Source organism: Gavialis gangeticus, unplaced genomic scaffold (assembly GCF_001723915.1).
Source record: "Gavialis gangeticus isolate Ggan-Ray unplaced genomic scaffold, GavGan_comp1, whole genome shotgun sequence".
Taxonomy (NCBI): Eukaryota; Metazoa; Chordata; order Crocodylia; family Gavialidae; genus Gavialis; species Gavialis gangeticus.
This window is the reverse complement of record NW_017729013.1, coordinates 8602482-8619622: the sequence shown is the minus strand read 5'-3', so window position 1 is coordinate 8619622 and position 17141 is coordinate 8602482. Positions and strand designations below refer to the sequence as shown.

Here is a 17141-nt window from a genome sequence, read left to right as displayed (position 1 = left end):
AAGACTGCAGCAGGCAGCCCACATCCGCCCCCACCCCTCCACGGGCTCTGCTCAGCCCTGCTCTGGCCATGTCTCCATCTTAGATCCCCCCAGCAAAAATAAAAGTCAGCGCCTATCGATTCAGAGAAGAATTTCACTCCCTGCAGCAAACACTCTCACAATATTTTTCTCACAATACTCCCACTAAAAGTGGTAAGTTCAAAACTGAAGTTTGACTGAAGGCAAATGTGTACAAGATTTATGGTCTAATTGCACAAAAGAGGTTTAAAAGTGAATGCAGAAATGTGTAAACTCAGCCTCCAAAATATTTCCAGCTATAACTAGTGGTCTGGTCCTACATGTAAAAGCCTTACATAGGGCCTGAAGCACAACTAAACAAACCTCTCTCCCTCTAAACCCAAATATATATTTAAGTTTCAGGGAAATTCAGGACAGTTGTACTTTATTTTCTTTTTAAAAAACTCATTCTCTTCAAGACTCCATAGTCTTCATACTAGTGCTTTCCCACTCATTCTCTCTCTCCCCATACCCACCCACACAGGGGCTACACCAGTTGTAACAGAAGTGGGAAATTTTAGGAAAAAAGGTAGAAAAGACGCAGCTTCTGAATGTTTTTGGATTCTATTTTCAAGAAAATCATTTAAAATATGGTAATAATTCCAACGACAAGCATTAGAAGTTAATGACTCACCAAAAGAACAGGAAATAGGAAACTTTAAACCCTTAAAGGCCCAGCAAAGAAAAACTGTTTCACTTCACATACAACACAGCCATACTAACCACAGTGTTTCATGTTCAATCAGGGGAAGCAACATTTGAGAACTTCTATCAAAATAATTATGTAATGCTGGAGGGAGCAAGACTTTATTTTTTAAATCCGCCTGGTCCCAAGCACCACCAAAATGGAAAATTACAAACACTTGAGAAGTAAAACGTCAGTACAACTTGGTACATTAAGAAGAAAAATTGTTTTGTTAATAAAAAAAGTATAAAACTAAAACCAGTACCTAGGGAGAAAATTCTGCTCTCAGGATAAATTTGAGATGATTTCCATGGAGTTCATGGAGCTAACTGGATCCCCTCAATGTAGCAGAGAATTTGTCTCTAGTATTTGAACCGACATCCACTAACACCACCTTGGGGGAAAATTATTTGTGAGGAGTGAGAGAGTAACGATATTGTTGCTTTCTGGCGTACAACTTTTATCCATGTATGAAGCTGCTATTTTGTTATACTTAAGCCTCTCCCTCCTCAGATGATTTCTGAAGGACACTAAAACATGGACATTTGCTTCTATTACTCTTTGTCCTTTCTCCTCTCAAATTCTACCAATTATTTCATTCACATGTATGCTGTCATTAGGTTTTACTGGAAGTGCTTTAGGGCAGAGACTACCTTTTTAAAAAGACATCTGCTCAGCAAAATGCATTCCTCCCCAGTCTTGCTGACAGGATATTTAAGGTGTTACTATAACTAAAATAATATTTAATATTGCTACTGAAATCATGTAAGTCAAATTTACTCAAGTAAACATGGCTTGCGGATTCAGACCCTAAAACACTGCAAAACTATCATTCAGATATATTAAGTTACTGGTAAGGACTTAAGATATTTGAAGGCTGGTAAATCATAGACTGCCCTTCATTAACTATGCTGTGTCCTTTCCCAGATTTACTGTTCATTAAGAAGTATTTCAGGATTAAAACAAATCAGCTGGAACTATATTACACGGCAATTTGTAATCTTGTACTAGTAGAGAGTTCTTCCGGTCATATACGCACTTATCCACCTGTAGCTGTACTCATAAAATCACTTAAACCTATAAAATGAAGAGAGCTTCCTAATTCCTTAGGGAATGAGAAGGGAAGGGAATGGAAGAGAAGCGAAGGAAAGATTACTTTTACATGATACTTGAAGTATATATATATATATTTTTTTTTTTACAGACTACTTCTGATATTAAAAAGTGTCAAAACCTTTTTCTACATGGAATTTTTAGCAAACGCTTTGCTTTAAAAGGCAAAAAAAAAGTGACTAAGAAAGGAGGAGCTCTTTCTGACTCGGGAAGTGCAAGAGCCAACCAGAGGTACTGTTCTCCTAGACTTGGTCTTGGAGAAAGGAGATGATTTGGTGTGTGGCTTGAACACTGAGGATAGCCTGAGCGACAGCGACCATGACTGCATGAGGTTCACTGTCCACCGCAAAGTTGACAAATCAACTAGCAGGACTGAAGTCCTGGACTTCAAAAATGTGGACTTGAACAGTCTCAAGGCATTAGTAGCGGAAGTGATGTGGGACCAGGGACAGAAGGTGAAAGGGGTGCATGAAGAGTGGTCGTTCCTCAAAGACACAATCCTTGAATCACAAAAGAAAACCATTCCCATGAAGAGGAAAGGTAACAGAAGGGCTGGCAAGCCCTCCTGGCTCAATACGGACATTGCGGTCCTCTTGAAAAAGAAAAATGAGGTGTACACACAGTGGAAGCTAGGGACAGTCCTCAAGGAGGACTATACAACTGTGGTCCGTATTTGTAGGGAAATGATTAAGAAAGCTAAGGTGGCAACTGAGTTTAAGTTAGCCAAGGGAGTCAAGGACAATGAGAAATCCTTCTTTAGGTATGTAGGGATCAGAAAGAAAACAAATGGAAACGTGGCGCTCCTGCTTAATACCTCAGGACAGGTGGTAATAGACACTCAGGAAAAAACTGAACTCCTGGATGCCCACTCTGCTTCAGTATTTCACCAGGCCAAGGGGAAAGACAAGCAAGACAAGGATCACAGGGGGCATGGTGGGAATGACAGCCTTCCCACTGTGGATGCTGAGCTAGTGTAAAACCAACTAGAAAAACCAGACATTTAGAAGTCAGCAGGACCAGATGAACTTCACCCGAGAGTGCTGATGGAGCTGGCTGAGGTCATTGCGGAAACCCTAGCAAAACTCTTTCAGAAATCATGGCACACAGGGAGGATTGGAAGAGGGCCAACATTGTGCCCATCTTCAAGAAGGGGAAGAGGGAGGACCCAGGTCAATCAGCCTAGCCTCCATCGCAGGGAAAATGCAGGAAAAACTCATTACAGAATCTATGTGCGAGACGCTCGTTGAGGGTAAAATTCTGAATGACAGCCAGCCTGGCTTCATCGCGGGTAGTTCTCGTCTTACCAATCTCATCTCCTTCTATAAACAGGTCTCTCGTCACCTGGACACGGGAGAGACAGTCGGCATTATATACCTAGACTTCCAAAAGGCTTTTGATCTGGTATCCCACAATATCCTTGCAGAAAAATTGGGTGGGTGGAAAATAGTTCAGTGGGTGGAAAACTGGCTGCATGGTAGGACCCAGAGAGTTCTCATGAATGGATCTGTGTCATCCTGGCGAGAAGTGGCTAGTGGTGTCCCTCAGGGGTCCGTGCTTGGACTGGTGCTTTTCAACATCTTTATCAATGATGTAGATGGGAGGGTAAAAAGCTCCAGGCCAAGTCTGCAGATGAAACCAAGTTATGGGGGAACAAGGTCATGCCAGAAGATAGATTGCAGATACAGGCGGACCTGGACAGGCTGGAGAGCTGGGCGGACCGGAACCAGATGAAGTTCAACACTCAGAAGTGTAAGGTGCTCCATCTGGAGGCAAGCAACCCCCATCAGAACTACAGGCTTGGTGGCAACACTGACTTGCACTGAAAGGGACGTAGGGGTAGTGATCGACCATCGCATGAACATGAGCCGGCAGTCCAATGCTGTGGCCAGCAGTGCAAACAACACGCTGGCGTGCATTAACCGTTGCATCTCATGCAAAACTAAGGAAGTGATACTGTACTCTGCACTGGTGAGACCGCAGCTGGAGTACTGTGTCCAGTTCTGGACACCACACTTCAACAAGGACGTGGAAAAACTTGAGAGGGTCCAGAGAAGAGCCACCATATGATCAGGGACTTGCAAGACAAGCTAAACGAGGAGAGGCTGAGGGACTTGGGCCTCTTCAGCCTACAGAAGAGAGGGAATTTGGTAGCGGCTTACCACTGCATCGGGGGATACATCAAGAACTTGGTAAACAGCTGTTCACCAGGGCACCCCTGGGGAAGACCAGGGCCAATGGATACAAACTCCTGGAAGGCTGCTTCAGGCTCAGTTCCAGAAAAAACTCCTTCACAGACAGGGTGTCCAGACTGGGGAATAAACTCCCTCCAGTGGGGGTGTAGTCACCAACCCCGGAAATCTTCAAAAAGGGACTGGACAGTCACCTGGCTGGGGTCGCTTGACCCCAGTTGTCTTTTCCTGCTTAGTGCAGGGGGACTGGACCCGACGATCTACAAGGTCCCTTCCAGCCCCTGACAACCTATGAATCTATGAAAAGTCATACTGACAAGCAACATGGAAGTAGAGTTAATAACCTGAGTTTGTTTCTCAAAACCCTTTAAACTTTATTTTATTATAAAATTAGGCTTCTTATTGTACAGCTAGGAACAATCTGTCAAATCCTCATACAACTACCTAGTATTTACTGGGCAAAATGTAATATTTCAGTGAAATTTGATATTTTCTTTCACCAAAAGCACAGAGCCTCAACCCACATGTTAACAGTAACTTAACAAGCCTACTGTATGTGCTGCACTGTAGATCCTTTTCCAATTAAAATGCATTTATTTGGGGAGGGAGGGAGGGAAGAGGGGGGCAGAGAGGGAGTAAGAGCACAAAGGTGGCTCTGGAGTTCATTTAGAACTGGAATTTCATCATTTTGGCTGGGAGCATTCACAACTTAGCTAGGAATCTCAAACACTTGCTGGGAGTGTGCAATCAAAAAGAAGTGAAAGGAAAGCGATATATTTTCTCAGAAAATGAAGGAGACACATGTAGAGTTTTGTTTTGCTACAGAGGAAAAAAAGTTTATTTTCATTAGAGGAAAAAGCACTGTTCCTTAATTTTAATGACACTCAAATTCAGAGTTTGCTTTTCAGTTCCAGCTTTGATAGAATCTCCAGATCAAACTCATTAGCGTTGGTTAAATCCAGGTTTGCAGATAGAAACATGTGGGACTGCAAACAAAAACAGTATTAGGCCTCAAGAGAGGATGTGCCTCTTTAATTGAAAAAGGCAGAGTAATCATTCATTTATTTAACCCAGAGATGATTATAATCTGAAAACCTTGAAATCCTCTTACACAACAACTGTTTTGGCAAGCCTCTCTGTGTTCCAACAAATATTAAACTGTACTTGCCATTTGTCTAAGGAATCTTGCATTAATAAACATGAAGAAGAACACTTTTACCTCCCACACTCAATGACAGAAGAAAACAAAGACCAGCTGTATTCATCAATGGATCCTTGTTCTGCGCATAAAGGCTAATTACATTTTACTTCAAGCCTACACATGGAAAACTTTACTGCTGCCATCTTGTCAAATTCAGCTTCTGATATTCCAGCTGACACACTGCAATGACTGCACATAATAAACTTCTTTTTGTCATTAACACCTTCAGTGCCCTCAGCATAGGATGTTTGTTCAATAAAGAGGGCCAGGAAAGGGTACTCAGATGACACAAGACTCCCAGTGGAAGAGTATTATATGTTCTACCTGTTAATTAGTAAGAAAGGGAAAACTTTAGGTAAAATTGAAAAAGAGAGGTTAATTTTAATAAAAGGTTTTAATTTCACAAACTGGTCTCATTCTAACTTGCACTGCTAGCAGATGCTCAAGAACCCAGGCTGTGTTGTGCCTATCTTTGCACATATCACTTTACACTAGAAATATTAGAAAACTGCCTAAAGATAAAAAGGCAATTTTTACACATTAAGTTTCAACTTCAAAAATGTTTCTAAAAAGTTGCTGTGGGAAAATCCAAGCCTATTGTGCTGACATACTGAAGGTCTCCATTTTTCTTCTCTTTTGTTTTTCAATCAACAAAGATAATAGGTAACTTTAAATCAAAACTGAAAAATTTGCAAGTACCGTTAGCTTTAAAAAAAATGAAAATATAGTATCTTATTTTCTTTGTGTAACCATTCCAGCTCATATGGCTTAAATCAGAGGACTAGAATCAATCATTTAAAGAGACACTGAAGATCAAAATCATACACATTTAAAATGAAAAACCTCAGATTTAGACCAAAAGAATTTCAAAAGTGTTTCTCAATTTTTTGCTGGTTTTCATTTTTCACATCTCTTTCAACTCTGAGGAAAACAGGAAAGCTCACAAGCTCTGGCAGGTCAAGTATAAAATCAGAATAAAGCAGGTCAAAAAAGAATTTGAGGAGCAGCTAGCAAAAGAGGCTCAGGTTAATAACAAGAACTTCTTTAGATACATCAGAAGCAGGAAGCCAGCTAGAGAATTGCTGGGACTATTAGATGACTAGGGTGTAAAAGGCCATAGCAAAGAAGCTAAACAAATTCTTTGCATCAGTGTTTACTGCAGAAAATACTGGGGAAGTCCCCATGCCAGATCTATCCTTCCTAGTAGATAGGTTTGAAGAGTTAGATCAGACTGAAATGGTAACAGAAGAAGTTTTAGAACAAATTGATAAATTAAATACTAATATGTCACCAGGACCAGATGGCATTCACCCAAGAGCTCTGAAGGAACTCAAAGGTGAAATTGTAGAACTGTTGGCAATAGTATATAACCTATCATTATGAACGGCCTCTGTGCCAGAGGGCTGGCAGGTTGCCAACATAATGCCCATCTTCAAAACAGGCTCCAGGGATGATCCTGGGAACTACAGACCAGTGAGTCTCACTTTCATCCCTGACAAGCTGATAGAATTCACAATAACGAATAAGAACAGCAGTCACATGGATAAATATGATCTCTTAGGGAAGAATCAGCATAGTTTTTGCAAAAGGAAATCCTCCCTCATCAATCTGCTGAAGTTCTTTGTGGGTACTAACAAGTACATGGACAAGGGGGATCCAGTTGACATAATATATTTGGATTTTCAAAAAGGTTTTGATAAGGTTCTTCATCAAAGGCTTTGAACAAATCTGTGTTGCTATGGGATTGGAGGGAAAGTTCTTTGTGGATTGAGAACTGGTTAAAAGACAAGAAATAAAGGGTATTGTTAGATGGTCGTTTTTCAGAATGGAGGGCAGTCAAAAGTGAGGCCTTGCAAGGATCCGTGCTGGGCCCAAATTTGTTCAGTATTTTCATCAATGACCTGGAAATGGGGGTGCACAGGGAAATCTATGAGTTTGCTTATGACACCAAATTATTCTGAGTTATCAAGTCCCAAGATGATGAAGAGGAGCTACAAAAAAATCTCATCAAGCTAAGTGAGCAGGCAAAAATGGCAGATGAACTTCCATGTTGTTAAGTGCAAGGTAATGCAGCTGGAGAAAAGCAAATCTCAACTATATGTACACAATGCTGGGTGCTAATAGCGGTTACAACTCGGGAAAGAAACCTTGGAGCCATTTATACAGTTCTCTAAAAACATTAGCTCAATGTGCAGGGGTAACCAAAAAAAAAACAAAAAACCAGCAAAATGTTGGACATCATTAAGAAGGGAACTGAAAACAAAACCGAGAATATCACCATGCCATTACAGAAATCCATGGTGTGCCTGCATCGTAGATACTGTGAACAGTTTTAGTATGTACATCTCAAAAAGGATGTAGTAAAATTAAGAAAGGTAAAGAGAAGCAGAGAAGAGCAATCAAAATAATCAGGGCCTGGCACAGTTGCCATACTAAGAGAGACTAAAAAGAGTAGGAACTCTTCATTTTGGAAAGGCAAAGGCTGAGAGGGAATATGATAGAGGTCTATTAAATCATGAAAGGTGTGGACCTAAAGAACGGAGAACCATTATGCACTGAGTCCTGGAATATTATAAATATGGGAACACTGAAACGACTAGGAGACAAGTTTAAAACTAACAAGAGGAAGTACTTTTTAATGCAACAGTTTTAAACTTGTGGAATTCACTGCCACAGGAACTGGTAGAGGTATGGCCAGTTTCAAAAAGGGGCTAGAAAAAATCATGGATCATAAACCTATTAATATTCATTGGAGAGAATAGCTAGAGATGATTCCTCTGGAATCTCTAAACCAATAATGGTGGATGCCAGGGAGCATGATGAATGACCTTCATGGCCACCTGAAGACGAATATCTTGCATTAGAAAGCCTGTCTAACTCTATTTCAATTATGCAGTTAGTCCAATGAAAAATAACATCGCAAAAAATCCTCTTGCATAATTCCTGGACCATCAGAGTTACAACATTACTCTGGCTAAGTACAGACAGTCAAAAAGCCCATGGCTGAATTGATTCAGTCTTTGCAGGTTAATCTAAACTGCACAGATTAAACTGAAGCAGAAGTGAACAGACATCTACCTTTGATTCAGGAAATGCTGCCACATGCCTGCAGTGGCTCAGGCCAGAAGCCAGGGGTGGGGGCAGTGCGCTAGAGCATGGTCCGCTGGCCATGTGTTCACTTTGGGATTTGCAGTCCAGAATTACAGTCCAGCAGAAGTTTTCAAACTTTTTTAGTAAATGTACTCCCAGCAGCTTGATGCAGAGCGGGGGGGTGGGGGTGGGATATGTGGTTTTGGAGCCTGTGCCCTGGCTGCCCTGTGGCTTATCTCCGCTACTGTGACCACTGCCTCCAGGCTGCCCAGTGGGCTCCAGGCAGCTGCAGCAGGAAGGGGGTTGGGAAGGAGAAACACCCACCCACCCCACACAACCCTGATCCGGGCCTGCAAGCAGCCAGGCTGGCAGTGCTGGGGATTTGGAGAAAGTGGTACTGGGCCACAGCAGGGCTGCCTGGCACCTTCACGCCCCACAGCTTGGGCTTGGGGTGGGTCAGGACCACCTGGGAGCACCGATATGAGCCACTTCCGTACCCACAGGTTGCCATGCATCCCCAGTCAGGGCCTCTGGGGAGCAGCAATGATGGTGCGATTCCCGCAGCTCCCGCCCTGCACTGCCTCACATGCCTGGCCCCAGCCCAGCACTGATGGACCCCAAGCCACACCCAGTGTCACTGCTGCCGAGCCAGGTGGAGCCACTGTTCTCCTCCCTGTACCATCCGGGCTCCTGCTGGGACACAGTGGTCGAGCACCTCTGTGCAGGGTCCAGTGGGAGCCCAGGTGACACAGAGGACAGCGGTGGCTCTGCCCAGCTCAGTGGTGGTGGCACTGGGCACAGCTCAGGTTCTGTCAGCCCTTGGCAGGGGCCAGGTGTGCAGGGCAGCACAAGGTGAGGACTGTGGGAGGCTCTGCAGGAATCCTGCCATTGTCACTGCTCCCAGGGGCCCAGACCAGAGATGCGTGGGGACCTAGAACCTGGAAGCAGCTTGTTTCAGAGCTCCCAGGTGGTTCCTACCCACCCAAAGCCTGCACTGTGGGGACTGAGGGTGCCAGGCAGCCACACCACGGCCTAGCACCACCTTCCCTGAGCCCGTAGTGCTGCCAGCCTGGCTGCTTGGGGCCCCGTATGGGGGTTGTTTGAGGTTTCCTTTTGCAGCTTCCCAGAGCCTGCATCTCACTGGGACCTGCACAGAGCGGGTGAACAAGTAAGCGGGGATGTTTGGGCCTGGGCCAGGGCCAGAGCACCTGCCCCTAGCTTGGGGTGCCAGTGGTTGCCACTGCTGGAGTAAGAGCGGGGTGAGCTCGCCACTGCTGGGGCTGTGCTTGGGTGGGATGTATGTCCTGGGCCCAGGGCAGGTCCATGGAGACCTCACTCAAATTGGGCATCCTGCCAGGGTATGTGGGGACCCCTCTCCCTGGGCTCCAGACCCCATACACACACCCACAGTCCCCACACCTTCACAACCTCCACCCCATATACACACGCACATTCCACACCCATCCCCCAACCATACAAAATACCTGCATAATTTTGAGTTTTTCTGTGCATAATTTTGAGTTTTCAGCTGTGTGATTAAAATCGTGATTAACTGCAACTAATATTTTAAATTGTGCAATTAATCACGACTAAGTTTTTAAATTTTTTAACAGCCCTACTATATTAAATTTCAATTTTCATTATAAACATCATTATCAATGTGTGTCAGCTGTAAAAGGATTCATCCAATCAGGAAATAAGATACTTTCAAGTTTCATATTAGGTGTTTCAAACAAGAAGGGGAAAAAGAAATTAACCAAAATCTACTTAAATTTTCACCTAAGGAGATAAAAGTTACTTCAACAGCAAACTTTGGACCCAATCCTTCAAGTTCTAAGCTTTGCATCTCCTAATGCCCTCCACGGTGATCAAGGATCTTTAGGACTTGCAGGTTTACTCACTAAAGCTGCTGACAGATGTGGAAAAAAAAAAATTAAAACCCAAAAATGCGCTTTACCAGAAGCAGCAGCAGATTAGTTAGACCTGGCTCTGCAGCATCTGTATAGCTTGGGTGTTTCAGCAGGGCCTTTTGGTGCTTTTATCTAATAGCTGACTGAATATTAGATAAAAGCCCCACTAAAGCACCCAATCTATACAGATATTGGGCGAGCTGGGCCCAACTAATGCAATGCCTCTTCTGAGCATGTGTGGGGGCACATGGAGTTTAAAGTGCAAGGTTTTGGGGGTTGTTTTTTTTAGTCTGTAAGCAACCTAAGTGCTAATCTATATTGCTGCTTAGCCCTGACTGTAAGACTACCCTCTAGCATAAATCTGCTAACCATCCATATTAAGATATCCCCACTGAGCAATATCTCACTCTTCTCCACGAGCTCCTCCTTAATATCAGGGCTCTCCACTACAGAAATTACCACGATGGGGAGCAAAAAAACATGGGAAATCTGCCCACACCTGTTTTCCAGCTTTTTGGTACCTTACTTCCAGTTTCCAATGTCTATAATCAGAGCCAAGAAGGAGAACAATAATACGCCGGCAGATTCCTGAAATGGATGGAACAGAACTATCTTTGGTCTCTCTTTCTATGCATAGAACTAGCACTAGTAACTGCTAGTCCACACAGTTCAGGCCCATTAAGAAAACTCTCAGGATCAATCCTGAATAGCAAGAGAGATACACCCCAAGAAATTAAGATCAGTGCAGATTCACATACCTTTTAAAAAAGTATGCCAGCTAAGCTTCATTAGCTATACTTAAGTGCTGACAGCTACCACAATATATGGTCAACCCATTTTTCTTAAAGCTTAAAATATAATGTGGCCCAGTTTGGGGCAATGCTTTGTTGCACTGCTCCTAGAGCAGCGTAAGAACAAGCCTGTGACTTGAGTCAGAATATTTCTATATTGGCTCAGTACGACACCATCAAATATCATACTGAGGGATTCTGTGCCTATACCATGTATGCTCCCAAAGCAGAAGTAACTGTCTTAAGGCAGAGTTGGGTGCTCTTCTAAGACTCAGAACCTATGGGTGTATATCCAGTACTACACTAAGGTGGCTCCATTACTTTCAGTTTGGGCTGGATATGGCATGTATGGTGCTACAGGAAGCCATACTACAGCAGTATAGATAGAATTTCAGTGATTCTCCTGGTGTCTGTATAGTGCTAGAGAGCAACTCAACCTAGGTCTTTCTCCAGCACAAGTTATGCTCTTCTAGCATAATGGCAAGGGAACAGCCTAGGCTTTCCCTGCTCTATATTCTGCTATTCTCTGTCTTGCCACTGCTCACATAAGAGATGAAAGGATGTAGTGATTCTATGGAATCTGCTTCACCTTGTACGCAGTTACCTTTGATTCAGACACTTGGTGATGTAAATGGGTCTCTTTTGTCTTGTGCCCATGAAACCACTAGGCCTGATCCTAAAGTATTCCTTTACTTTGACATTTCCAAAAGAGGAATCTCCTCCTTTGGACTCAATCAAGCATTAGAATTACTGTGGGTCATATGAATTCCTTCTCAAGTCAAACCCTCCTTTTAAAATAAATATTTAAAGTGCTTTTTTAAAATAGCAAGATTCTGACTTTTTTGTTTCCTGCACTATCTGGTCATAAAAATCAGGAGATAATTGAACATAGCAGTTATAACGGCTGCCATTAAAAAGTCCAGTACTTATCCACTGATATCATAGCTAAGTCCTGGTCTAAATCTAGGCAACTGCTACAGACCAAAACTACCATTGTGTGTGGTATTATGGGCAAATGCTGACTTTTTACTAATTATCACTGTACTCTGATACACACCAATTAGTCACCTTACTTGGAAGGCATGTAAAACCAAGGAACTTAATTACAATAAAATCCGGAGTTAAATCATTCTTCATTGAGGTGGGAAAAATCATGACAAACATCCTATCCCTGAGATCTTCCTGCTAGAATAAGACACAGAATAGGAGGTGCTTACATAGTAAACATAAGTAAAATGCTCAGAAACAGGAAAGAATGAGTTAGGACACATGAAGAAAACAACAACAATGTAATAACGTTTCAGAAGACTATATTCAATTATCCTTATGTTTTTGTAAAGATTTGTCCTCCTAAAAACCTTGCTGTTTGATCCGTCTCCAATGAACAGACGCAAAAAAAAGAAAAAAGAAAAAAAAGAGGAGGACATGTAAGAAGAAAATAATTAAACCTTACTTTGCAGTAGTTTCTTCATCGTATTTTGTTTTCAGGTCAAAAAGGTCTGCCTGGGATTTTTCCAAAGCTAAAAGGCATAAGAAACATTATAGGTACTGTAAGAGCTGTGCAATACAAACAGATTACTCTTTTTTTTGACTGTGAATAGATTTCTGTTTAAGAATCATCTTACAACAAGATTATACTTGACCAAATAAATGACTTAGAAAAGCAAACTTGTTTTTAACCTTCTTATTTTAAATTGTAGAAGTTCCCAGTTACCATTCTGCTAATGAAGCCAGTTATTACTCATTTCAGATGGAAGCTGCTTAAATTGCTCACTCAACTAAAATATTTATTCCAGTCAATTCAGGGATTCAATTTTTGTTTTCTTATGGGAAAAGAACCCAAATATGCTCACACCTGGCAAATGCAGGTGTATAAGGATGAACAGTAAAATAAACGGCTGATGTGAACTAGCAAGAAACATCAGCAAAAATAAGATTCCTATTGAAACCACCATATATTATAGTCCAGACCAGAAGTATGTGAAAATCACAGTGAATACAATGTGGAAGTGGTCAACGGTTTCATGGCCTGTTTCAGTTCCTGGGGCATTTTTCAATAATTTATCTACTCTGCCACAGGCCAGGCCCACTTCCTCTGCTAGGAATTGGTTGTGTCACAAGTGTGCAGTTCCAGTAGGCAGCCCAGCAGAAAGTCTGATCTACAAGATATTTTCCTTCCATCGTAAAACAGACTTGTAAGATCTGATTCACACTCATTTGTGATCCATTTAATTGTATCCTTGCCCCAACCCCCATGCTCTTCATTGGTATAGATCAGAATAGTATTGTCAAACCTGTCTGCAAAGATTGAACTTTCTGTTCAGCCTCCTCCAGCTTTGAGGCTGTCGACATCTGTGTCTCTTGCAACTTTCTAAAAACAGAAAAGGAAGAGTTGAAAATGGAGCTAGTAATCGTGTTTAACAATTTAATTGTGTTTTGCAAGTTTGGAAGATGGAGCCATTAACTGTCTCAACTGTAATCAGGCAACTGACAACACCGCACACAATACAAAGTACCTCAACAGAATCTGTAAATCATGTCACACTGGCATGCTGTACGTATTTTGGAGTCCCACTTATTAAAATTTTAACACTGTAGCCAGTTCATAATGTAACATTATACAAGAGCTGACTGCTAAATAAATGACAACTTTAGTGGAAGGTTTTCCTGAGCATAATTTGTTTTGGAAATGTCACACATTAAGAAAATTGTCACCATGCACCCGTTGTTTCACAAAGTTAGTACAAGAAGAATGATACATTTCTATTTTACTGTCATAATGAAGGAATTTGTTGCAATAAATGATATACTGAATAGATGTGACAGCTGTTTTATCATAGTTGTAACAGATTCCAAATGCAACCGTAGTATTAACCACCCTCTAGAAGAGCTATGCATATTTCAAAACAAGTTTAACATTGTTACTTCCTATATAACATGATCAGAATTTCCAGTATGCTCATATTTCTTACGTCTATAAGGAATATTTCCTTGGTTGTGCCACTTACAGCACACGCTTTCATCTGGCCATACAGTCACCAGACTATTTGCTAAAGGCTAGACTTGAGGAGTTAAAGCCAATCCTAGAAATGGAGTTGCTGTGACATCCCTCTGGAGACTTTCAGCCATTGTGCAGATTTTAAATAGTCATGATGGTGCATAAAGCTCCCATTCTAAATGTCACTATATGGGGCATGTTTTAAAGAAAGGTGTACAAAAAAAAAGAACAAACAGTGTTTTCCAACAGTAACAATGGCTTCTAGGCACTACTTTGGGCATATACAGATTCTCTGATACTGTAAAGTTTCAAACTTGCTAACAGGCATTTATGGGAAAAAGTATGAGTCAAAGCTCTCTTTTTACATCAAATTTATATAAATTTTATGGTGCATTCTGAAAACCCTTACACACACTATTCTGTAACACACATTCCATTAAACTGTCTTTTGATTAAACATGTATCTAAACTATATTTGATAGACAAAGAATAACAGTGAAATACTGATTTTGAAAGGGATCTTCCAGTTCACCAGTTGATTCATCCTACTCAAACTTAATTCAAATAACCAACCCAACCCATCCAAGTCTCTAAGGAAAAATTATAAGCCTTGAAGTGTGAACTGGAATTAACAGATCGGGCAACATTGAATGAGAGGGGAAAACAAGTTCTTGAGTTTGGGGGAAGGGGGTGTTTGTTGTTTTAGCATATGCAGTTTCTTGAGTTGAAGGCCATGCACTGAAAACTCCCCGTTAACAACCCCTTTCTATAACATTTAGCCAAACTTTCTTATCTACTGATCTAAATGATAGACAAGGTCTTGGCATTTTATTTTGCTAGCTTGTGAAAAATCAGGAATGCTTCTAGGGCTTCCTTAAAAATCAATTAGTAAGTGAGAAATTAAGTTACAGGGTTTTGTGACATAAGGGAACATGCAAATTATATCAGGATCAAGCTCCTGTGAGGCACAGAGCTTCCTTTCAGATACCTATTTCCATTTAAGTAGCTATCCACAACTATAATCTATATCAGAGATTCTCAACTAGGTGCCTGCCTTGAGATCCTTTCAGGGGGCCTACTGACTGCCATGCAATGTTAGCACTGTCAGGCATGCAAATTTCACAAGTCAGAGATTTCAAAAGGAATCTATAGTGTTAAAAACATTATGACCTCTTGTGGTCTTTAAGTTCTTTACAAGAGGAAAAATTGCTCTATCATCTTTCTATAGTAAAAAATTAAGTGAAAACTAAAAGCTGACTTTTTCCAAGGGTTCTTTGAATCTAACAAGGGGTACCTTGAGTCTAAAACCTTGAGAACTATATCTGTGGGTACGATATTTCAGTTTACATTGCCATGTTGTACTAATTTACATGTAACATGGTACTGCGACACACACAACAGACAAGACTAAATTACACTGTCAGCTAATGGAGAAAGATTAGTGTCACAAAGGACAATCCAACTAATGAAGAATAAAAGCAGGTTTGCACCCTCCTGAAAATGATACCCCATGTCCACCACTGGTACAATGAAATAAGAATCTGTCCTTGTTTCACATATACATTTCACAACTGTCATTCTGTGTAAAGTTGAGTATCAAATGATTCTGCATCAAACACATAAATCACTAGAATGATTCAATATATGAGCTGTCTTACTACTGAAGAAAGGATCCTGGTTGGGAAGATTAAGCAGAACAATATGATTTCTCTCCTAACACCTACACAGACACATGCATGCACTCACCTCTCCTTCTCTGCAAAGTCATTTTGTAACTTTTGTTCTTTTTCAAGAGCTATATTCTCTGCTTGGTTCTTCAGAGTCTGTTCATATTCTCGGATTTTCTCTTTAAGTGCTTTTATTGTAACCTCTACAGAAAAAAAAAAATAGGGAAAGAAAGAGTTTACACAGCTTCACGTGGCTACAGAATACAAGGCTTTCTTTACCCCGTAGGCTCCATGTGTTTTAAACTTTAGCTCTTCAACTATGACACAAAATCAATGGATACCAGTCCCTTTGGAGACCTTTTACTCCCTAAATGTTAAATTGAACTTTAAACGTTTAGGTTGAGAAGGATCAATGGATTTTGCTGGGAAGCAGAGCTAGGGTTTCTCTAACATGACCAAAAAAAATTGTAAAATATAATATCACATTATTGACTAGTTTCAAATTAGCTCTCTGCTGAGTGGAGATTAATAAAGTCCCAAAGTGGGCTTAAGTACACATTTACACATAACAGTTAATTCATGTAGCTGTGCTCATGTAAAAAGAAACAATTTCACTTAAGCTCATGTACAGACACCTTCTTACACTAACTGAACACATATCTGGGATATAGCTATGTTCTCCTTCGCAACAGATGAAACACATGGGCAGACTTAACTGTTGTATTAAGGGTAGACCAGATCAACAGACAAGGTGGCACTCTTTGTATTCCAACTATAGTAACTGCTACTGTCATAGTCTGACTCCACCCAGATCTAAAGCAAGAATGCCTAATGGGCTTACAATAATAAAGCAAGAGGTGGACTAGGATTTTGTGGGCTTTGCAATAAAAACAATTTCTGGAAAGGAGTCAGAATGATAGAAGATAAAGAAGACAATACCATGTTGTAGTCGAGGAGAGATGCAACTAGTCAAGAAATCATGAAGGAGAAAAATATCACTACATCCAAAAAAAAGTCCATAAGCAAGAAAAAGACAAAATACCACGGTAAATATTTTCAACATCAGAACCCAGAGCATAAATCAGGCATAAAATCAGTCAATGGAACTATACTGTTATACATCCAGAGTAAGTGAGAACAGAATCATGCCTTTGGTTTAAGAAATATAGAGGTCCTCAGTAGACCTGTGCAAAGCAGCTAGTATTTGCTTTGGATTTGGATTTGGCTGATTCCGGGGACAGACAGTTTTGATCCAGTGTTTTGAATCACTGTCCCAAATTGATTCACCCAAATCTGATTCTTCCAGCGCCTTCAATGGCTGCCCCACCCGGCCCAGCTTCTAGCTCTTAAAAAAAGAAGCCCTGCACTCACTGGCTACTACAGCAGCCATTGGGGCCTCTGGGGGCTCATGGCAGAGCCCCCCACCCATGCAGTAGGGAT

General features: G+C 41.3%; 1 protein-coding gene across 9 annotated transcripts in view; it reads right to left on the bottom strand.

Moving 5' to 3' along the window:
• The window catches only part of CUX1 (cut like homeobox 1), a 549359-nt gene that overhangs the window by 230481 nt on the left and 301737 nt on the right, over positions 1–17141 (bottom strand). For all 9 annotated transcript variants that reach the window (XM_019511454.1, XM_019511458.1, XM_019511453.1 and 6 more), the window contains exons 6-8: positions 15781–15904; positions 13331–13407; positions 12490–12556 (exon numbers count right to left, since the gene is read on the bottom strand). In XM_019511454.1, coding sequence (XP_019366999.1) covers positions 12490–12556; positions 13331–13407; positions 15781–15904 — 268 coding nt within the window. The remainder of the gene's footprint in view (positions 1–12489; positions 12557–13330; positions 13408–15780; positions 15905–17141) is intronic.